The sequence below is a fragment of the Tetranychus urticae genome, chromosome 3 (assembly GCF_039701765.1).
Source record: "Tetranychus urticae isolate SD_2017Ah chromosome 3, NJAU_TeUrti_SD_1.0, whole genome shotgun sequence".
NCBI lineage: Eukaryota > Metazoa > Arthropoda > Arachnida > Trombidiformes > Tetranychidae > Tetranychus > Tetranychus urticae.
In genome coordinates, this window is record NC_142960.1 from 13,687,163 (window position 1) to 13,710,693 (window position 23,531).

General features: G+C 33.0%; 3 protein-coding genes and 4 long non-coding RNA genes across 10 annotated transcripts; 5 read left to right on the forward strand and 2 right to left on the reverse strand.

Annotated features, from left to right (window-relative positions):
* The first annotated feature begins 591 nt into the window (after nt 1–591).
* Nucleotides 592–3,416, forward strand: LOC107364235 (uncharacterized). Its single transcript, XM_015931565.3, has 2 exons — nt 592–692; nt 1,540–3,416. The coding sequence occupies exons 1-2, from the start codon at nt 684–686 to the stop codon at nt 3,118–3,120; spliced, it is 1,590 nt and encodes a 529-aa protein (XP_015787051.2). The 5' UTR covers nt 592–683; the 3' UTR covers nt 3,121–3,416.
* A 4,058-nt stretch (nt 3,417–7,474) lies between these two features.
* LOC107364318 (NFATC2-interacting protein) lies at nt 7,475–8,707 on the forward strand. The gene has a single exon (XM_015931655.3). It carries the CDS (start codon nt 7,602–7,604, stop codon nt 8,388–8,390), a length of 789 nt encoding a protein of 262 aa, XP_015787141.2. The 5' UTR covers nt 7,475–7,601; the 3' UTR covers nt 8,391–8,707.
* A 437-nt stretch (nt 8,708–9,144) lies between these two features.
* On the forward strand, nt 9,145–10,615 carry LOC107363952 (uncharacterized). Of its 2 annotated transcripts, XR_016200302.1 has the most exons (4): nt 9,145–9,526; nt 9,665–9,779; nt 9,888–10,019; nt 10,166–10,615. It is a non-coding gene; the product is annotated as an uncharacterized LOC107363952 (long non-coding RNA). The 2 variants fall into 2 exon arrangements; XR_003082586.2 differs by lacking the exon at nt 9,145–9,526 and having other exon boundaries at nt 9,560–9,779.
* Nucleotides 10,616–13,191: 2,576 nt separating this feature from the next.
* Nucleotides 13,192–13,972, reverse strand: LOC107364287 (uncharacterized). Its single transcript, XR_016200301.1, has 3 exons — nt 13,791–13,972; nt 13,618–13,716; nt 13,192–13,485 (listed from the first exon to the last, which is right to left on the reverse strand). It is a non-coding gene; the product is annotated as an uncharacterized LOC107364287 (long non-coding RNA).
* A 310-nt stretch (nt 13,973–14,282) lies between these two features.
* Nucleotides 14,283–18,151, forward strand: LOC107364286 (uncharacterized). Of its 2 annotated transcripts, XR_016200300.1 has the most exons (5): nt 14,302–14,435; nt 14,556–16,012; nt 16,152–16,374; nt 16,522–16,718; nt 17,517–18,151. It is a non-coding gene; the product is annotated as an uncharacterized LOC107364286 (long non-coding RNA). The 2 variants fall into 2 exon arrangements; XR_001569118.3 differs by having other exon boundaries at nt 14,283–16,012.
* LOC149093416 (uncharacterized) lies at nt 16,554–17,505 on the reverse strand. 2 transcript variants are annotated; one of them, XR_016200303.1, is made up of 2 exons: nt 17,172–17,505; nt 16,554–16,793 (listed from the first exon to the last, which is right to left on the reverse strand). It is a non-coding gene; the product is annotated as an uncharacterized LOC149093416 (long non-coding RNA). The 2 variants fall into 2 exon arrangements; XR_016200304.1 differs by having other exon boundaries at nt 16,554–16,949.
* A 2,667-nt stretch (nt 18,152–20,818) lies between the features above and the next one.
* LOC107364308 (uncharacterized) lies at nt 20,819–23,376 on the forward strand. The gene is made up of 2 exons (XM_015931646.3): nt 20,819–21,699; nt 22,050–23,376. Exons 1-2 carry the CDS (start codon nt 21,030–21,032, stop codon nt 23,357–23,359), a joined length of 1,980 nt encoding a protein of 659 aa, XP_015787132.2. The 5' UTR covers nt 20,819–21,029; the 3' UTR covers nt 23,360–23,376.
* The last annotated feature ends 155 nt before the right edge of the window (nt 23,377–23,531 follow it).

A 23,531-nucleotide genomic window follows, 5' to 3' on the forward strand; every position in this document is an offset into this window, starting at 1 on the left:
TTGCATCAATTGACTTACTTTACTGGAGTTAAGCAGTTAAAGGTGACAAGAAAATGTCATTTTAAAGTAACTTTTTGTTGATTCTTGTTTAACATTTGATTGCGCTTTAAAACAGACTAAACATTGAAAAATGCAAGGTAAATCATCGTTTTCCTTTCGTCTTTCATCTTCGTCTTCTTCTTGATTACGTTGGTGTCCAGGGTCAGTTGAATCTGGATTGAGTTATCGTTAACTGGATTGACAACCTGACCTTGTTTAACATCATCGTCTTTCTTTCTTATCATCTCTGTCTTCATCTTCTTCTTGCAAGGTTATCATCTTCTTCTTCTTCTTCTGTTCAATAATAATTTTGTTAATATTGAAAGATTATCGTAACTTGCATAAGATCACTTTCGCTATTTTCACCATCCTCATAATCTTACTCGCTCATCCTACATAACATCATCACTTACTTTCCCTCCTCTCATCATCATCATCTCTCTCTCTCACTCATATACACGAGGTCAGTCTTCCTTCTCACTCGAAACAGCCACAGCGTTTTACTGAATGTTTATAAAAAGGAGATTGCACTTGCTTCTTTTCATTTTATCTTCAGTCTTCACTGTCGGTGTTGTTTTAGTTTACTCATTTCTCCATTAATTAGTTAATTTTATTTTCCAGATTCCAAGTGAATATCAATCACCATGTTTAAGGTAAGCTAATCAAGTGTTGCAAATTGTGATTCAACACCAAAGGACTATCTTTTATTATTGTTGTCTGCCTAATTCAAGATGTTAAATCATTCGCCATGTCTCTTGATTTGTGCAAATTGTGATTCAATGGTTGATTTTCAACAGTTTATCAGCTGTATCAATTAGTTTAGTTATTTAATTGAGTTTAGATTTGATGATATTTCAATCCATGGATAAAATATTTTCTTCTGTGTCAGCAAAGAACAAGTTTGTCCAGTCTGTTCCATCTTTGACTAATGAATAATGAAACTTGAAAATGTAAGGTGATAAAGATTTTCTTATCTGTCACTAGCACCATTTATTCATGCAGTTATTTGGTGAAATAGTGAATTATCGTTTTCCATTTTCAATTTTCTTTATCCTTACCTGTAGATGAAATTAATAATAGTATTCAATCAAATCTTAAATGATAATTTTGGATTGTGTTTTATATCTTCAACTACACGATTGAAAACAATTTACAACCTTATCAATCTAATGAACAATTTGTTTGTCAAATGATAATTATGATAAACCATGTATTATGTTTAACAATTGAATTGAACATTTCAATTGAAATACAAAGAAATTGATTCATTAAAAAATAATTGTAGTCAAAAATATCAATTTTATCATCTAAATAAAGGTTAATTGATAGCTTCTATTATTGTTAATTTAACTTGATAGTTAAACGGGTTTTTTATAATTCTGTCTGTTCTTTATTCTGCTGAATAAAAATAGACAAATGACCTTTGATTGGTTTATTGTAATGATTTGTTGAACTCATTCATTGAACAGATTTATTAATGTTTGGTTTTTCCTTTCACAGGTAACAATCTTATTGTCCATCCTTTCAGTGGTTTTAGCAACCAAAGGCGGTAATGTTGTTCAACAACGACAAACTGACTCAGAAGGTGCACTTGGACCTGAATCAGTTCCCTTCCTTGCCCCTCCACCAGCCCCTGCACCAGAACCAGCTGGAGCTGGCGGTGATTTAGATGCTCTTTGGGGTCCACCAAAGCCTTACTCTTTCGGTTATGAGGCTCCTGGATCTGATGGACGATCAAGCCGATCTGAAAGCTCAGATGGACGTAAGGTAACTGGATCATACACCATGGTTGGTGCTGATGGTGTTAACCGAGTTGTCAACTATGTTGCCGATGGAGATGGTTTCAGAGCTTCCATCATCACAAACGAACCTGGAACTGAGAGACAAAACCCATCTGGAGTCATCATGGAAACCTCACAGCCTAAAGCCGAAGAAATTGCTCGAGCTTTCGGACCAGTCGCTGAACCTGGACCAGATGCCCCACGAAAATACATCGGAGCTCCAATCCCAGCCTTACCTTCAGTCAACTCATTCCAACGAGCTCCAGCTGTAAGTCAAGGATCTGCTGGTCCAGCTTTCGATGCTTTCGCCCAACAGAAACAAGATGAAGATAGATTCGAACAGCAACAACAACAATCACAACAATCCCAACAACAACAACAACAAGAGCAACAAGAACAACAATCTCAACAATCTCTTTCCCCATCCTCACTCCCTGCCCCAGCCCCACTTCCTCAAGCACCAAAATCATTCTCTCAACAAATTGTTCACTCAATCCCAGCTCCAAACACCCAACAAATTTTCAGAGTCCCAGTTGCTCAAACTTTCCAACCTCAAGCCTTCCAACCTCAAACTGTTCAAATTTCAGCTCCAGTTTCTCAACAATTTGTATCTGATTATCAACCAGTTCTTGTCCAAGAAATCCCAAGACTTTCTCTTCCCAAACCAAACTTCTTTGTCCAACAACAACCAGCTTTCATCCCACAACCATTACCCGCAGCACAGCCAATCCCAGCTCCACGACCAGTAGTCATTGCCCCTGCTCCTCTTCCAGTTCAAACTTTCAACTTCCAACCTTCACAGCCAATCTCATCAGGATCCCTTTCCTCTGCTTCTGGTACTAAATCAGCATCAGCATCCTCATCATCATCAATCAAGTCAGCTTCACTTTCTTCTGCTTCAACCAAGGGAAGATTTGTTGCTCCAAGCCGATCTTCAGTTCGAGCTCTCCCAGCTCTTCCCGCTCTTCCAGCACGACCAGCTCTTTTCGTTCAACCTCAACCTGCTCAAGCTCAAAACTCATTCTTATCCACAAACCAAGGAAAAACTAGCGCTTCAAGTAACTCAGCATCAGTCAAATCAGCATCTCTATCGCCATCATTCAACTCAGGCAAACTCAATGGTCAACGAGTCTTGAAGCCATTCTACCTTACATCCACTCAAGCTCCAACCCGATTCGAGCAATCCCAACAAAGCTTAAACCAACCAGAATCCTCATCAGCCTCACGGTCAGTCTCCCAGGTCAAGGATGAACAACAAAAGGATTCCGAATCACAAGAAGACCAATTTTTCAGAAGCTAGATTTGCCGAAAGCAAACAATGCAAAACGAATCATGATGACCATTGCCATACAAACACATAACCATCATACTCTTTTTTAATTATAAATCATTTGAATTTACCTTTTTTGCCGAAGACTTTTTTTTTCATTCTCTCGTCTTTTTCGCTCTTCTTATCCTATTGTTCCTCCACGTTTTCCGTAGTATCTCACTAGTTGTGATATCGATCGTTCATCGAAAGAAACGTGCCTTTTTATTGCTGTAAGAATGCTCTTTCAAATAAAAACATGATAGACATGATGATGATGGTTCAATCAACTTGAATTAGTATCACATTATTAATAGATCTGACCATTCATCTCATAAAGAAAACTTAGTTTGTTTACTTTGATTACCTTAATCAATCACTGTTGATGAATTGATAATTGATTAAACAACCTGTTCAAACACGAAATTAATTTATGACTTACTTTTATTAACGAAATTAGGCTTTTCCAATTAAAAACAATGAAAAACATTCCTCATTTAACTTTACATTATTCAATTAGATTACCTTTAATTTTAAATTTAACCATTCTAATGTATTCGAGTACTTCATGCTTTGTTTTGACTTACATTTAATCGTCCATTTGATCTGAATCATAATATGAAAAATGACTATTGATCTTATTGGGGTTAATTATCCAGTGTTTCATGTTCAACCCACAAGTCCCGATAAAGCATCTCGAGCTATTCTTACCCTAATAGATCTTTTGAATGAAGATCCTTTTATTCAAAACAAAGCCTGAAAATGCTGCTTCAATTATAACAATTATCATAATTAGAGGTGGAATCCAGATTCAGTTGATTGTACTTCAGAAAGTTTAGTACTAACATTTCTAGCAATATTGCTAGAAAACAAACGAAAATCGACTGTATTTCAGAGATTTAGAAATGAAATTTAGGTTGTTACTGAAAACACAACTATCACAATTATAACATTTATACACAAACTCACACAAATGTTCAAAACGAAGTGAAAACCAATTTTTTAAGATTTGGACTGCTGTTGGTTTGTAAGGACATGAAAACTGTGTCCATTCGTGAGATTTGAAGATTTCTGTGATCGATGGTTCTCGAGAAAATCGGGTTCGAAGTTGAAACTTGAAAAGCTTTTTGTACAACTATGACAGCAGATTTTTGTCGTTAAACACATTGTACTGATGTATCTTTTGAGGATAAACCAAGAAATGAATTCATTTTTAGAAATAAAATTTTCATTTTTCTGTAAAACGTATTAGTTCGATTTTAATTTAAACCGATCCCAATCTATGACCATAAGAGTTAACGAGCTCAAACTTATTATTTGTCCATGAAAATTGTTGTTACACATCAACGACTCAATACTTTTAGCAATTAATCAGCAGTTCTCTTGATTTTGGCCATTGGTCTTAAAACTTTGAGTCTCGATATTTCGAGAATGGCATCATTCACAATTATTATTCTCTAACCAAATTAGTTCTTAACTAATAAATAATACAATTCAATTTAATTACTTTCAATTAGGCCATTTGGGTCATGATTTTTGGACTTTAAATGTTCTAGAAACAACTTATTCAACACAAAAAACTCATATAAACCCATATCTTGCTAAATAAACCACTTTTCTGGTTAAACTTACAAATGAGATGCAAAGAGTGCTGCCAAAGGCTCGAACATTTGAGTTTAGATTTGAGACTTAGTGAAGTTTGCAGGGAAATGAAAACTGAGTTCATTGGTACTATTAAATAATTCCTACGATGGACAACTTTCTAGAAAATCGAAGTCAAAGTTTAAACTTCGAACGCGTTTTGTTCAGCTATGGAAGCTAATTTTTTCATGAAACTCTATGCAACTGATGTAATTTTGATGATGAACCAGAAAATGAATTTGTTTTTACCAATAACATTTTCTATTTTTGTAAAACAAATCAAGTTCAAATTTTATTTAAACCGACCGCATTCACCAACCTTCAATGTAAAGGAGCTGAAACTTATTTTTTGCCCATAAAATTGTTAACATAACATTATGGGTTGAATAATTTTATCAATTTATCAGCAGTTCTCTTAATTTGGGCCATTGGCCTTAAAACTTTGTGATTCAAAATTTCGGTAATGGTATCACCTACGATCACCGTTCTTGAGCAAACATTAGATTCCATATTGGGTTATAATATATTGTAATATTGAACCATGAAAGAACCTCCAAAAAAGTTATAGCATTGAATTACTTATGTTGTCAGATTAAAAACTTGGTTTATAATGCTAAACACAAATCTTGAGCGGTAAAAGTATCTTCAGTATTAGATGAATTAACTTAGACTTTATTTGATATTCAGTCACATAATGTTATAGCCCATAATGAGATCTAATGTTTCGAGAAAAAATAATGGTCGTAGGTGATATCATTCTCGAATAATTGAGGCACAAAGTTTTTAGGCCAATGGCCAAAATCAAGAGAACTGTGGTTGGATTGAAAAAAGTATTCAATCAATGATGTGCACAATCAATTTTTATCGACAAATTATGAGTTTCAGTCCTCTAACTGAATCGGTCGCAAAAGAAGATCAGTTTAAATGCAAATCGAACTTACATGCTTTACAGAAAAACGGAAATTTTATTTCAAAAAATAAATGCATTTTCTGGTTCATCATCAAAATTTACATAAGTTGAACAGATTGCCATGAAAAAATCTGCTTCCATAGCTGAACAAAACGCGTTCGAAGTTTAAACTTTGACTTCGATTTTCCAGAAAACTGTCTATCGGATGAATTATTTGATAGTACCAATGAACTCAGTTTTCATTTCCCTACAAACTTTATTAAGTTTCAAATCTAAACTCAAAGGTTCGAGCCTTTGGCAGCACTCTTTGCATCTAACTTGTTAGTTTAACCAGAAAAGTGGTTTATTTAGCAAGATATGTGTTTATATGAGTTTAGTTTGTTGAATAAGTTGTTTCTAGAACATTTAAAGTCCAAAAATCATGACCCAAACGCCTTAATGGAAAGAAATTCAATTGTATTGCATTATTTGTTAGTCAAGAATTAATTTGGTGAGAGAATGGTGATTGCAAGCGCTACCATTCGCAAGATATCGAGGCTCAAATTTTTAAGGCCAATAGCCAAAATCAAGAGAACTGCTGATTAATGGAAAAAACTTTTTTGTCGTTGATGTGTACCAACAGTTTTTATTGACAAATTATAAGTTTCAATCATCTAACTCAATCGGTCACAGAAGAAGATCGTTTTTACTACAAATCGAACTTATATGCTTTACAGGAAACCGAAAGTTTTATTTCTCAAATTAAATGCATTTTCTGGTTCATCATCAAAATTTACATCAGTTGCATAGAGTTTCATGAAAAAATTAGCTTCCATAGCTGAACAAAACGCGTTCGAAGTTTAAACTTTGACTTCGATTTTCTAGAAAGTTGTCCATCGTAGGAATTATTTAATAGTACCAATGAACTCAGTTTTCATTTCCCTGCAAACTTCACTAAGTCTCAAATCTAAACTCAAATGTTCGAGCCTTTGGCAGCACTCTTTGCATCTCATTTGTAAGTTTAACCAGAAAAGTGGTTTATTTAGCAAGATATGGGTTTATATGAGTTTTTTGTGTTGAATAAGTTGTTTCTAGAACATTTAAAGTCCAAAAATCATGACCCAAATGGCCTAATTGAAAGTAATTAAATTGAATTGTATTATTTATTAGTTAAGAACTAATTTGGTTAGAGAATAATAATTGTGAATGATGCCATTCTCGAAATATCGAGACTCAAAGTTTTAAGACCAATGGCCAAAATCAAGAGAACTGCTGATTAATTGCTAAAAGTATTGAGTCGTTGATGTGTAACAACAATTTTCATGGACAAATAATAAGTTTGAGCTCGTTAACTCTTATGGTCATAGATTGGGATCGGTTTAAATTAAAATCGAACTAATACGTTTTACAGAAAAATGAAAATTTTATTTCTAAAAATGAATACATTTCTTGGTTTATCCTCAAAAGATACATCAGTACAATGTGTTTAACGACAAAAATCTGCTGTCATAGTTGTACAAAAAGCTTTTCAAGTTTCAACTTCGAGCTCGACTTTTTCGAGAACCATCGAACAGAGAAATCTTCAAATCTCACGAATGGACTCTTTATCTATAAATGAGTTTATTGTGGCCTTTTAGAGGACCTAAAATTTGAGGTACTAGAAATAAGACCTTGTGCGGATGAAAAATTTATAAGTTTCTCTTTCTTTTCTTTCTTCCTTTACTTTCATTTAATTTGGTTGCTGTTAGTTTTTTTGAATTGCGCGGTAAAAACACTTGAAGTGACATCTGTCGGAGTTTTCTTTTAAATTGTGTTGTTGTTGGTTTTGTTTTGGAAACATGATTTAAAATCGCTGTTTTTTGTTTATTGTAGTTGCGTTTATTAGTTTGTATTCATTGTTTTAATTGTATAATTTCTTGGCAACTAAATTATTATTATTGTGGATATGAGTGGATTTATTTCAAATCGTGGTGCCTCTTTTGCTGCCAAATATAAAGAATTTGCTAACAAGCCTGTTGAAAAGGAAATTGTTAAAAATAAAGTTGAAATTGAAACTGTTTCGAAAATACTGAAGGTTGAGGACGCGCCTGTTATCGAAACCAAAGAACAAATCGTTTTAGATGAATCAGACGAGTCTCTTATCAGTCTTGAAGATTCAGTTGAAAGCTCGGAAGAGGAGGAAGAAATTCAAGAAACATTGACAGAGCTGCTCAATGTTAAACTCAAATTTGATGGAAAAATCCATAGGTTCATGGTTGAATATGACAGCCCACTCTGGAAAAATCTTGACGAATTCTATAAAACTCTAAATGTTTCAAAGAAATCACATGAACTGGTCATAACTCTCAACGATAAAGTTTTATCAATGAAAGATTCACCCAAAAAATTGAATTTAACAATCGTGGATATTTTAGAATGTTATGCCAAAGAAAGATCAGATGGTCCAGAAGATGCAAGGAGGAAAAAGCATAAAGAACCAAAAGATCCTAACGTTTTAGAAATCAAATTCCGTAATAATGAAGATGGTAAACATGCCGTGCCTGTAACTCTTAGAATCAACAAGACTAGCAGTATGAGTTTAATCATGGAAGAATACGCTAAAACCAAAGGATACAGTATTAGTGATTTAATTTTTGACTTCGATGGAGACCGACTGAGCGGAAAGGAAACCCCATTCGAATTAGAAATAGAAGATGGTTCCTTGATTGATGTTATTGTTAAAAAACCAAAATAACTGTTGATCCACTTCAATTCTGTGGAAAAATTCAGATCATGATATTAACCCGATGTTATTCTTTTTGTTATGATATAATTTCATATCTTGTGTACACCAATTAAATTTTTGTAATACTCTCTTTTACCAGTTATATACACTGTAGTGATATTTGCATCTCTTTTTCTGCAATTCACCCATGATCAAGCCTTTACACACATTTCGCCGATACCATTGTAGAGTTACAGGATTTCTTGACGTATCGATCAAAAATCAATTATATTCAATTTTGAATTTGTGATTATTTTACAATAAAGAGTCGATTATAAACAGCAAAACAATTTGTAAAATCCAAGACGGTCAAGATTATTTGGCGATTATAAAATTTCAAGTGGAAAAAGTTAAGTTGATAAGACAGGGATTAATTGTCATTGATTGACCACTTCATCAATATCCAGTGAAAGACAAAAAGTCAAGAAACATTTTTTCAGCTGCATTATCGTCATCTTATCAGTGAAGATGATAATGTTCTGGATAAAAGAAAGTAACAATAACATGATAAAAGAGGATAAGAAAGAGCAAAAGTTAACTGAAACACATGGTGGTCAAAGAGGATAAACAGTCAAATTTGAAACAGTAACGGCAGTAACATCAACTTTAAAGTTAATTTCATTTTACCTTGTTATCCTATTTTTTCTCTCTTTCTTCTCACTTTCAATCAGATAAAAGGATTTTACTCAAAATCCCTGAGGGCTTCTGAATGCTAGAAGATCTCTTATCATGTAAACTATTATTTCGGGCAATTTGTTAACTTGTCCGCCGATTGACTTTCAAATTGTGTGTCAATCCAAAAGTGTTTACCACATATTTAGATGAAAATCAGAGGTTAAGAATGAAAGGGAGAGAGGGAATAAGTAGACTAAGGTAAAGATAAAAATGCGAGAAATGAAGTTGAAAAGTACAAGGAAAAGAAATGATATTTATTAGATTGATTATGCTATTTAACTGGGAATAGATAAGAGTGAAAAAATGTGGCGTCCAGTCCAAAAGAGAATCGGGAAAGTTGATCTACCCAAGGAGACAATGGATGATATCGATGGATTGAAAAGCAAGCAGAGTAAAGGATGGTCTTGAAAAAGGTATGGATACAAGAAAAGGTAAGAATAATCAGAGGAAAGATCTTTTTGTTTGAAGAAAATGAGATGGGACTTAAATTATTATTATTTTTACCTCTCACTTTCTATCTTTCTATTTATCTTCTTTATTTCTTTCTTGTCTCATGTTTCATCCGTAAGTTAACCTGAATACATTGCATCTATTGTATTGTGAATTCAAGAATGATGAATGTTTTTTTAGCTTCAACGTTATTTCTCGCCCTTTGGTAAAGTAGGAGGAAGAAAAAAAGATCGAGTAAGGCCTGACGACTAACTCTCACTATCTTTTTCCCTTTCTATCTCTTTTTTTCTGCTCTCTTCTGTCTTTTCATCTTACATGCTCTCTCTCTCTTTTTTTTTACAGTAGTAGGCCTAGAGACACGTCGGCAGATTGTTAAAATAGATCCTCCTTCATCCTCATCTCTACTCATTTTACCACTAACTATATTGGATAAACTAATGACCGTTTACCTGAAATAACAATTTAACCAAAAAGGTAAGAAAACCAAGGTAACCATAGGAAGGACTCTTCGGGCTACACCTCACACCGCCTTAGTCCAACCTTTACTCTCTTCTTTTCCTTTTTTTCTCTTTTTTTTCGAAGACAGTAAATTCTTACCTTATTATTCTTTGTTTTTACAGGTAGACAATTAAAGAAGGGTAACACTCAAATTTATTTATGGTGTGGGAAAGGAGCAAACCAATAGCTATACTAGTTGTTGACCATGGATAAGGCGCAAAGAATAAGGCTTGAAAAGAAAAGGAAAACCAGCTGATTGTGATACAACGAGATACCATCATCAACAATAGATATATTGGCATGAAAAGAAATTATAAATTTTATAAGAAATGATTCCGATTTATGATGAGATTTTTGGTAAAAGGCAACAATAACACAAAAAGAGAGGAATCACCGACATGATCGTCATCAACATCATCAGTATCATTTAAAGGACAATGTGAAGATTCACAAAAAAAAGAAGCAACCAAAGGAAGGATGAAAGGATAGAGAGGAAGGGGGAGGTTGAAATGACATGTATGAAATGTATCTTGTTGACAAAGGATAAGTAAAGGAGCCAGTAGCTAATATCAAACCAAGACCACCATCAGTCAATTTCAAACTCACCAGGGAATCTTCTCTTCTTTTTTCATCATCCTTTCTTTAACTTATTTCCCTGTAATGTCTTCTTCTTCATCGTCATCATCATCTCCTTACCATACCTTGTCTTGAGACGTTGAGACTTTATATACAAACATTTACCAAATGTATACTGTGAATGATGAATTTGTAATAATATTAAAGTCAGGTCAACAGACAAGGTAGGTTAGGACGCTGAGCAGAGTTTTATGTTGTTTTTGTGTTTATATCTATTTTTTAACTTTCTTTTTCCTCTCACTCTGTTTATATATTGTTACTCCAAGTAGTAGTAGTCGTAATCGCAGTCGTAGTGATTGAAGAAGATGATAATGATGATGAAAAAGAAGAAGAAATCAGGAGAAGTTGAAAAAATTTACAAAAAAAAAGTCTAGCATAACTGAAAGGTTGAAGAGACACGATAGATTATTGAAGATGGATTTAATATGTTACTGTTTAATGTATTTAAAATGTGGTAAACCATTGGAAAGTCCTTGATAATCAATATCCATCATTAATTTTCATCCCTGTGAACTCATCAATATTAAATGTTATCTGTTTAAGAAATCTGAACACAAAATAGAGAGAAAAGCTGAAATAATTAATCACCTTTTTCTGTGTTATCAAGAAATTCATTTTCGCCAATCAATCAAATAACCATGAATCACCTTTTAACTCGGGTCGCTCAGTTAATGAGTTAAAAAAAGCTGTGGTAATCGACAAAACAAAATAACATCAAGTCCACATTGTATTAATACCCAAGCAATAGTTTCATTTGAATAATAATAACAATAATGATAGTGTGTGCGTGTTTGTTAAATGTTAACTACATCTATTAACATTATTATATTATCATTGTTAGTGTATTATTATTACTGTGGTCGTTGTTGTTGAAAAGCTTACTTAGTTTTTTTAACAACAAGAAAGCAAAACCAAAAAAAAAAGGATTTAACTCTATTATATTACAAAAGGAACCACAAAAATATGAGAAAACAAAAAATAACATTTTGGATTAGGATTTAGTTGAAAGGCAAAGTTGCTTCAGTTGAAAGTTTATCAACAACAATCTGATTTGTGTTAATAAAAGACCTTTTTACTTTAATAGTGTCAAACCGTATTTCTTTTAAGCTTCAATCATTGTTACAATAACAGTAACAACAACAATCGCAAAGTACAATATGGTATACAATTATTATTTAACTGTCATCATCAGAGAGGACGGCACAAAGGTATGTATTAAAAAGTAGTATATTCAGAATAGTAAGTGAATGCGTTTCATTTTTACGACCAAGAACACAAGTCCAACAGCATATTGAAAGAGGAAGGACAATCTTTGAAGCTTGTTAGTCAGTCACAAATTCATCGATTCCATTGATGGTTCAAGGTAGTTATTAGTCGGTATTGAGATATTTGGACATTTTTCCGCCTCTGATTACCACCATTCACCAGATTCTGTTCATCACTGAGGTAGAATAAGCTGCTTATGGTTACAAGATGATTCAATTATTATTATGCAAAAATTTTCGTCCACTTTTGAATAAACCATTTTTCCAGTGATCTTCAAATGCCATTAAACTTGCAGTTGATGAGAAAATGAATTATCGTTTTCATTTTTATCTCAATACTTTTCTTTTTACCTGAAAAGAAAAAAACAAATCAACTTGTAATTGTTAACTAAGATTGACAGAGCATAAAAAAGGTGTTGTAAGCTATTGAAACTGATCAACTGATTGAAAATGAAAAGCTGTTGATTAAGAATGTTTTGCAGCTTTTTTTCTTCATCATCTTTCTTACCTGAATAATGATTATGTTGATGACGATGATGATGAGATCAGAATGTTATTTCAATCTTGTCAAATGCATCATTAACACATGATTCTGCATCTCATAATAAAGATAGTTGAATATAAACAGTTCAATTTTTTGGCTTTGCATAAATGATTGTTTCAACTCATGTTGATTCAAACAGCATATTGCAACAGGTACAACATTTAATTGAAACAGCCAAATCCTTTGATTGTTAATTCATCTTTATCACCGTCTAATAGCAACTTGCAATGGTTATGCAGCTTCCAGTTTGCAAATTAAAGGGAAACAAATTGCTCCAATTGATTACTTTTCTGCATGAATCTAAATAGATTAGCGACTATTAATAATATTATTAGATAATTTAACAGCTCATTGGTAAGGTCAATGGTACTTACGAATAAGTTAAATTGTTATTCTTTTTCTTTGCACACAGCAATCCAAGTCAGAAACAACAACAGCAAGAAACACAAAGCTAAATAGTAACATTAAATTGAAGAAGACAATATAAGTTGAAAAAAAATCCTCAACCAGTTTTACAGTCATAGATAAATTGTTTACCTGTAAAAAAAGGTTATTGAAAGTTGATGAAGCAGATCGAATGTACAGTTAGTAGTAAAAAAGGCAAGACAAACTGATGTTAAATAATGTTAAAACAGCGAGACTAATCCAAGCATTATTTTTTTATGGTTAAGATGAAATATCAAGTGTCCGAGACTAACTTGACAATAATAAATGTTAATAAAAATGTGTATTTGAATGGGAAAAGTTATTAGAGCTGGTAGTAATAATGCGAATCAAGTTAATCAAAAATCATTTCATTATAAAAACGTATGAATATAAAAAGAAGAGAAAAGACTTTTCATTTTTGCCTTTCGTGAAGATGGACTTACGCATTTGAAACGTTAACTTGGCCGTGATGATTATGATGTGAATAATGCTGATAATGATCATTTTGATGATGTGGATGATGATAATGATAATCAGTGGATTTGACAAAGTCAGGATTTTTGTTGGTTTGCTAGATTATAATATAAAAATAAGGTTGTCATAATTTAAAACTATTACAAACCGCAAAAACTCTTGCAAGATGGTTTTCTGGTTTAACTTTGCCTATTCAGCAAAAGGAATACCTTTCTTTTATTTTACTTACTTGAGCAAATCTTTTCGTTTAACGTTTTCTCAACTGATAAGGATTAGCGTCATGTCGAAACGTTTTGTACCATTGATCTCTCAAGAGAGTTTAGATATACTATTATGTTTAAAGTAAGAGAAAGCAAAAATTGTAACAAGAAGCTCAAGATGAAGATGCTGAGGTCTTCTTACCTTTCGCCAGGTTAAAGGTTAAACCAGGTTAAATCCAATGGTAATAATAATGGTAAGTGGCAAGGTTGGCAAGAAACTGAGTCAAACTGCAGTTCGAAACAAAAAAAACGTCTTGACTTGATTGAAAAGCGTAAAATCATTTAACTGAATATGAATTAAAATAAAGTAGCAAGTAAAACCATTTTGTTCTCATTTTTACCTTTTTTTGCCAACATCTTAAAGGAGAGCGAAAGACACACAGATAAAGAAAGAGACAGATGAATTATTTAAAGTTGAGTAGATTAAAAAAAGGCTAAACTGACTAAATCAATGAATATTTATTTAATCTAATCAATCTACAGAAAATAATAAGTGAAGCATGACAGAAATCAGTTTTATCCAAAATTAACTTTGATCAAAAAGTGAGGTAATTTGATTAAGAAATGAAAACCCACTCGAGAAAAAAAACTAAACAAAGAGGTAGAGCATTGACATCTATTGCCAAGCCTAAGAACCATTGTTTGGTATTGTTTTTGATTTTATCAAACAACATTGAGGTTTTTAATTGAAAGTGTTGATTAATGTTTGTTTTGTGTTTTATTTTAAGTGTTAATGTAAAATTGAATCTGGTTAACAACAAAAATTGACCCAAATTATTGGTGAAAGGTGAAACTTGATTCCAAAAGTGTAAATGATTCTACTGTTGACAATCTAATGGGAAATTAGAATCAACTGTATACAATACAAATTTTTCAATTGAAACAGTTTTTTCTTCTTCCCGTTTAGATTTGTATTAACATTAATAATAATGATAATAATAATCATCATGATAATGGAAGAAGAAGAAGAAGAAGAAGAATAAAAGAGGTTACTTCTTGTTCTTTGAAGAAAAGCCAAACAAAATATTATCGTTAGAATGGATTATATTATATTATTACTTAGGTATTCAAAATAATACACACAAAAAACATCCACGGAAACATTTGTCATTCATTTCTTCATCGTCATCATTCTCATCTTCGTCATCTTTTCAACTGTTGGAGGAAATAACAACAAACCTAGACCCAAAGAAGACGACCTTTTCAATGGAGACCTGAGGCCATTTTTTTGACATTGTGTTATTTGACAATGAAAACTCCCAAGACTCGAGATATTATTATAAGTACAAATATTCTTGTGTGTTTGTGTATTATGTGTGTATGAATTGCTTCTTCACCTTAATAAAACTTGCCCACAAAAAGGTTGAATAATTTTGTGTCAAATTATTTTCACTTTTTGCATCTGAAAAAAAAGAGGTTGCCTCAAAAGGTGAAAGCCGATTGTAATCCATGTAAACTTAGGAGCAATCAAAGAGTAATTAATGTGATATGTTTGTGTGTTCCAGGATAAAATGTTTAACATGTTAACAAGATAAAAATGTGTAAAGATGGAGTCAAGATGAGAAAGATGAAGATGGTAAAGATGGTGAGGATGACGCTTACTATGAAGATAGGCTTTTGGCTTTTTTGGTTTGGTTTGGTTTGGCTTTTTTTTGAAGTGTCAAGTCAAAAAGAAACCATTGACTTTATCAGATGAGAATGACTTTTTTAAGGGTTCAGATAATGACACTGATATGGACAACAACATTGTCACTCAACTGTGACTTTTTTCAGCGTATCAAGTTATCAGGTCAAAGGTGATTATCAGTTGACAAAGTTAAAAGGTGTCAAAAAGTATGTAACTTTTGTAATTTGATATCAAATTAGCTTGCTAATAAAATAAAATAATATAACCACAAAGCAAACAGTCAATTGTAAAGGGCAACATTTGAACCATAACACAACGCTTAAAAACAGTGTTTATCCATTTCTGTTTTACCAGTCATCTACAGTAACCCATCAGATAAGGATAGTAAATTATTCAATAGTCCCTTAACCCCTTTGTTTTCATGTTAAATAATGAAAGTTTAGATTGAAATTTAAAGATTTTATCAAGAAAATTTACTTTTTCAGACAAATTAAATTTAACTAGTCATCTTGAGTATAAATTGTTACTTTGTATAATGTTTAAAACAAGTAATTTGATTGAATTTCAATTAATTTTACATTTTTTGCTCAATGAATAGTACTTGCTGTGTACATAAGCTATTTCAAGTCACTAACATCTGGTAGGTTAATGTACCTTCATTATTTGATTGAATTATTATTAATGTACAGATTGTGAAAATGAGAAAAATTGGAAATATCCAACCAAAAGAATTTAAGGTAAGAAATAAAATAGAAGTTGTTTAGATGATATAGAAATAATGAATCGTCTGTTAAACTGAAGTCTTAAAAGTCTTTAGAGATCTGTTCCTTCTTCTGATATTACTCATGTTAATTTGTTCTGTTTTTTATTTTCCAGGGTCTTGATGACTTGGCGTTGGATCAAAATATCTGAATACCGATTCCCGAAGACGAAGGATAGACATCTATTCAAGACTTACAATTCAATGAGTATCACAATAACCCTAAACTTGATAGGATTTGAATGGAGACTTAACCAGGAGACATTAAAATGGATTTTCTGTATCATTATCCTTTCAACTGTGATTTGACATGATCATCGAAAGTCTGCCGGGATAAAGGTTAATCTAATTAATTTAATTTATTGTTTTTCCTTTCATTAATTGTTAGTTTAATTTTACTCAGTTTATCCAGCAGATGCAGCATCTTTACTTTATTGTCCTTCATTAACCAAATTCATTTTCCTCTCTTTTTTTGACAAAAACTAGTGCAAATGAAAGGACAAATTTTTAAAATTCCGTTGGTTTTACTGATGACAATGGGAAGAGAGGAAGAGCATGAAGATAATTCAGTAGCTTAAAAATAATTGACACAACCAGAAATAATGGTTGGTTAGGACCACATGTTAATCGCTTTTCAACACACATGCTACCAACTGGACGTGAAATGGACGGACACCAAATGGGTAACTAATTAATAATCCGACGCTTGGTTCTTCTTTGGCGATTTTAACCTTTGACTTGCCTTGATATTCAATTTGCTGTTGACGGATAGGGAAGGATTGAACAAAAAAAATTAAAGATTTGGTTCCCATCTAAGTACATCAACATCTAATTGTTTACATGGTTAAAAGTGGATAATTAGGCTAATAAGGCTTTGATCAGGAGAAGAGGCCTAAGACGGAGAAGAAAAGGTTCTTCAATTGAATGTTGAATCATTCAATTGACATTGACATTGATTTTTGAGCCAAAAAACGATGAGAATAGAAAGTGAATGGAAGGAAGAAGAGAAAGAAAGATGAGCAAGATGATAGGAAAGAGAGTAAGAAGATAAAAAAAGAGAGAAGTGTAAAGGAAGAGGAAGACCGTTGAAAAGATGATGAATGAAAAAAGGTTAACTTAAGTGGATAATAACATACCTTTTCATATGAATATTTACTTAGAGTAAGGTGAAACAAACAAATGCTATGGGAACAACTTGTAACAACTTTCTTATTTGCTTAACAATTTATCATGATGTTAACAGTAATAAGACAACTTTTAATTTGAACGCAAATCAAGTTATCCCAATAATCGTATTGCAGGTTCAGGATAGAGTCAAGGAATTTTTGTATTGAATGAAAATTAAAACAAAAGCCAAAAGGTTAATGTGTATGTTCACCATTTATCCTGATTGCTGTGAAATCAGAAAGAAGGACTTTCGAGCTCAATTTATTTTGATTAATTGTAAATTTGATTTTTTCTCTTTTCTCTCTATTTTTCAGATTTGATTGATGAAAATTGATTAATTCAGCCAAATGACAGAGACACACTTATACTGACAGCAAAAGCCAAGCAATTTAAATTATATTGCTGGGAAGGAATTGATTTTCAATTGTATCAAAGTAACAACACACTGAAAACCAACAGTTAAAGGCAGTTGAAGGAAACCATTATAATGTAGCCAGTTTTATTTGGCGTGAGATTGAAACACACATTCATAGACACATCCACATGAAGGGACACAATAAACCTTTAACAGTTTTTACATCCTCATCTTAATAATAATAATGAAGAGAAGATAATGTTTGATATTGATGAAGAAGAAGATGATGTTGATGATGATGATCCTTATTTTATTATATTGTTCACCAGAGTGAAGCCAAAAGCCAATATGAACAAAAGAGTGTCTCTTTTTTTTGTTCATAATAAGGTCAATATCAAAACCAATGAGGATTGTCAATCTCATTTTCTCATCTTCTTTCTCATCCCATTCTTGATCATCTCTTTCCTTTCTTCTTCCTCTCCCATGTACAGTAATATATTCAAATGTAATTGTTACCATTTTAGGCCATTAGTATCTAAAAAGCTGTATCTTTTAACTCCTCAGGAGACACAATAAACAAATAATAAACAAAAAGGCAAATGAATATAAATAAATAACCCGAAAATGCAAAACAATTGAAAGGCCTAACCAAAATCAAAGGCAAAAACTATTTAATTTTGGGTATTTTTATTTCTAGTCTTCAAAGGCAAATCAAATGACAACAATATATACGCTTGTTAACACTGTAAGAGGACATAATTAAATAATGAGGTAAAGTGTGTAACTTGAGATTCAATTTTGAGGTCAATTCCCACTCTGACAACCCAAACAATCAAACAAATAAATCAATCCTTCAATTACACTATTATTGGTCCATAGAAGAGTAATTGTTTGATTTGTGTCTTTCCAAATAATAATGAAAAGGTTGAGGTTAAAGGTTGTTAAAGGTGTAAAAAAAGGTTCAGCCAGTCAATGGGTCAACACTCAAAATTAAAGTGTTTAATTGGACGGAATCGCGCCAACAAGTAAAAGTAAATTGTTGAATTAAATTTAATCAAAGTCACAGTCGAAAGTTGTATCGATGGCAAAACAGTTTATTGTCAGGTTAACCTTTAAAGTACATCGAGACTGTTTCATTTAACGATTTCAATGGCAAAGATTAATCATGTTTTTGGGAAACTGAAAGAGACAAATCTTGACGGTTAATGGTTATTATTATGATGATCATCTTGAAGCTGATGGTGCTAGTGCTTGGTGATGATGATGATGGCCTTAGGCCATAGGGCGAAGGGAGTCAAAGGACAATAGAGCGAAAAATTTAAGGGCATAATTTCTTTAGGGTGAAGAGGTCAGTTTGGTTACTGTCCAGTTTATGGCTTTTTATTTCGACCTAAAGATGTTTTGATTTACGACAGTTTTTTTTTCTTTCTCTTTGCTTCTTTTTCTTTAAATTGTATCTTCTCAAAGTCTTTTCATGTTTCACAATGAACCAAGATGAAAAGGTAAAGAAGATCAACTCTTTTCTTCTTCTCATCTTTACTCATCTTTTTCTTCTTCTTCTTCTTGCTGACACTCATTTACAGAGAGATGAATGAAGCTTTGAACCATTTACTTTTGAAGGTTTCATTGATCATTTTAGGTTTACTTGTATTGAGCTTTTTATTTTAAGTTATAACCTAAATATGTTTGTTAAATTGTTCACAATCTAGTTTCAATCATGAAATGCATGAATTTGCAAAAAAAAAGAGGTTTACTTGAAATGTGAATGAAGGGAAAAAAGGAGAAATGTTGATTTAAAAATATAAGTTGATTGTTGAATCATGATTATAAGCTTAACCAGTTCATGTTGCAAGTTTCACAAAGTGCAAGTTTAATAAGCACAATGAGTTGATTAATGGAGGATAAAATTAAAAGGATAAATGATTAACTATTGTTATTGGCATGTTTTGCTTTTCCCTGACAAACTGTGTGTTTATAATGTGCAATATTGAATAATGATGATGACAAAACAGTAATGATGAGGATAAATGAACATCCATTTCTCAACAAGATTAAATGAAGATCAGTGAAAAGGTGAACATTATTTAGATTGAAGTGACCCATTTAAATGGGCCAAAAATCATTTGAAGACACTGATGATGATGAAGGTAAGGAATGGTAAAAAAGACTGAACAAGATGAAATGATGAGGAAGAAGAAGAGGAAAAAAAAGTTATTTTTGTGTTACTAGGAAAGTGACGAGAACAGACGTTTAATGGCAAGAATAATGGGAAGACCAATTATGTTGATAGATATGTCAAAGCCACTGGGTTTGCTGGAAGAGAGATGAAGATGCGGATGATAATATTATGAATGAGCAAATATTAACAATATCTGTGTTAGGATAAAGCTATAGGCTTAGTCACTGAAAACTGATGCTCATCATCATCATCATCTTCATGACCAACCTTTCAACAACTGAATGTTTAGCAGAGAGAAGAGTTTATAACATGACAATGATGATGGGATGATGATGATGATGATGAGAAGGATGAAAAAAAAGATACAAAACTGGATAAAGTGTTGTTATCTTTTCCTGAGAGGATTAAAGGTTTCAATCCTTTTGTTGACATAACAATGAATAAGCATTGACTTGGGAGTCAATTAGATGGTTAACATGAAAACGAAGTAATAATTGTTTATTTATCTTCTCAATTCGCAAATTCAGTTGATAATTATTTTCAAATGTTAACTAATTCAGTTTATATTAAAGTCGGTTGAGGTTGAATCAAAAATTGATATTATTAGTTGAAGAGGATTGGCTCAATTGAAGCAAACTTCCCTTCACTTTTAATCTGAATCTGTTTTTCATTAATAACTCAGTTTTATCAATCATTTTAAATTTTTGTTTTTGAAATTTTTACTCAATCGCGAAATGAAATTGATGAAAGATGAAAAATTGAAGCTATTTTTTCACCCAAAATTGGTGAGAAAAGGTTGAAAGTTTAAGATTGAGATAAGCTCAGATGACAGTGTAAATTTACTTTACGCAATGTTTATGTGTATATAATATCATGATATAGATAATGTTGTATAGATGAGAAGATGAAGATGAAGATGAAGAAGAGAAGAAAACTTTTTTTTTCTCTTTTTCCGTTGGTTGAGCTAAACTTGGTGCGCACGCCTTCCCATCAAGATGCGCATGGTTCACCATCAGATCGGCTCATGTCTTCAAGGTGATGCTAAATCTCCTCCTTCCTGTAAAATAGTGTTCACTTATCATCATCATTATCATCATCTGCATCAGTAGTAGTAACAGCAGCAGCAACAACAACAACAAGAACTGGGAATTAAGTAAAAATTTGAAAGTAAAAAAAGCAACAAAAAAAGCCAACAGAGTAACACTAATTAGGAATACATTTTTTTGTTGTTTGTTTGTTTGTGTTTTTTTGTCAAATTGTGTATATATTATTATATTATTATATTATATTATTATGGATCGAAATTATAATTATCCAGTTTCTCGTGATTTTTTCAGTCACTCACAAACTTCATCACTTTTTGTGCCCAATGGACATAGTTCGGATAGTGATTTATTTTTTCATCCCTCACTGATTGATCCTCACCACCACCATCACCATCATCATCATCATCATCCGGCTAGTGCTGCTGCTGCTGCAGCCCATCATCATCATCACCATCAACAGTCTATGGTTGCTGCAGTGGCTCATCATGCCCACAACATGATTACACCTTCCCATTTAACGATGCACCATCACCCTGGTACACATCATCATCCCTCTTCAACGGCAGCCCTTCTCAGGTACATGAGATCAACTCCCAGTTCAGTGAAACAGGAGATTATGACTTGTCTATGGATTGATCCGAATCAACCTTCACCAAGGAAAACCTGTAATCGTTCATTTCCAGGTATGGGTGACATTGTGCAACACATAACCCATGATCATGTTGGTGGACCCGAGTGCTCCAATCACACCTGTTACTGGGAAGATTGTCCTCGTAACGGGAAACCCTTCAAAGCCAAGTACAAATTGGTTAACCATATTAGGGTTCATACGGGTGAAAAGCCCTTTGCATGTACAGTTTGTAACAAAGTTTTTGCCCGAAGTGAAAATCTCAAGATTCACAGGCGAACTCATACAGGTAAGACTTGAATCCCTTCCAATTATGGCCCTCAAAGCCGACTTGAAAGACAACTGAAAGATGCACAAAAAGATTGAAAAAACCATAAAAGTTGAAGAAATTGAAAAAAACTGAAAAAAAACTGGAAAACAGTTTTTCAATGAAGATGCAATTGATTCATTGACTGTAAAAGTGTGAAAACATTGACTTTTCATTGCATTTTCATCGATTTTCTTTCACTGAGCTTTCATTGATTTTTATTGATTTTTCATTCCATTTTTCTTCTCTTTATCCTCCTATTTATCCTTCTCTGTTTCATGATGATAATGTTCATTCTGTTCATCTTGTTGACCTTTTTTTTCTGTTTACAGGAGAAAAGCCATTTAAATGTGAATATGAAGGTTGTGACCGAAAATTTGCCAACTCTTCTGACCGTAAGAAGCATAGTCATGTTCATACAAGTGACAAACCCTACAACTGCAAGATTCGAGGTTGTGATAAGAGTTATACCCATCCAAGTTCACTGAGGAAACACATGAAAGTTCACGGTCGTAGTCCACCTCCATCCTCACTTGACGGTGATACAACCATGAGGAATACATCGTCTGCCCCACTATCAACAACGGGTGACCTAATTGATTCAAAAAGTGAACTTCAAGCTAAACTGTTGGGTACACCGTTAGGCAATTTAAACTCATCCAACACCAACAACAACAACAATAATAATAATAATGTTAATAATTTAAATTTAAACAACCTTAGCCCAAACTCATCTTCAAACCACAGCAATCACGGAACAAGTTCAATCAATGGCAACTCATCTTCATCGGATTTACTTCATCACTCACACCTTTCGGGACACCATCCAAGCCACCTTCAGCCACCCTCTCAACAATCCCAACAACAACATCAACATCACACTTCACCTTCATCCAATTCAAACTCATCTCTGTACCATTCACCTCTTCACCATCATGGTTCACCACTCCAACCACCTGGACTAGTAGCACCAACATCCCATCATCATGCACCTCACCATCATCAACACTCTCTCTATTCACATCCATCCCATCATCCACACCACCATCCACATCATGGGCCAACCTCAGCCTCTTCCCATCACCCCTTAATTAACCATTCAAATCATTTACAAAATGTAAATCATTCAAGCAATGGTAACACAAACAGCAACACTGGCAACAACAGCAACAATCCAAGTAACGGTAACACCAACAACTCGACCAACAACAGCAACAGTTTAACGCCAACCTCATCCAGCAATGGAAGTAACACCAACAATTCAAGCAACAACTCGAGCAACACCAGTAACAATCCATCAAACAATGTTAATAGCAATTCAAATAGCAACAGCAACAGCAGTAGTAACACCAATTTGTACGGTGCTCTTGGACCTCACAATGGACTCCATCCATACACTAATTTTTCCTCCCTTTCCAATCGTAGTAACAACAATTTAACCGGTAACACACCGGTCTTCAATTCAAATTCACTTCATCACGGGACCCATTTAACTGATTGGTATGTTTGCCATCCAAATGGACCAGGTGGACTTCCCACACCGCCTTCAAATGAACTCTCACCAGTGGCTAATGCACCCTCCTTATACCCAGGTCATACTCTACCTCATATGTCTCATCTTCATGTTGCAACTTCATATTAAATTAATTAATTAATTATATTAACTATGATAATTATTGCTATAGCCTTTAGTATAACTGTCACTTATTATTATTATTTTACACTTCTTATCATTTATCAAACAATCAACTTCAACAATCAACCGAGCTTCAACAAAACAATCAGCTTGAAATAAATGCAAACAATAACTTAAA

Bases quoted from the DNA above. Each gene is read 5' to 3' on its own strand.
- LOC107364318 (XM_015931655.3), top strand. From the start codon at position 7,602: ATGAGTGGATTTATTTCAAATCGTGGTGCCTCTTTTGCTGCCAAATAT.
- LOC107364308 (XM_015931646.3), top strand. From the start codon at position 21,030: ATGGATCGAAATTATAATTATCCAGTTTCTCGTGATTTTTTCAGTCAC. The intron at 21,700-22,049 runs GTAAGACTTGAA...TTCTGTTTACAG, and splicing joins TCACAGGCGAACTCATACAG to GAGAAAAGCCATTTAAATGT.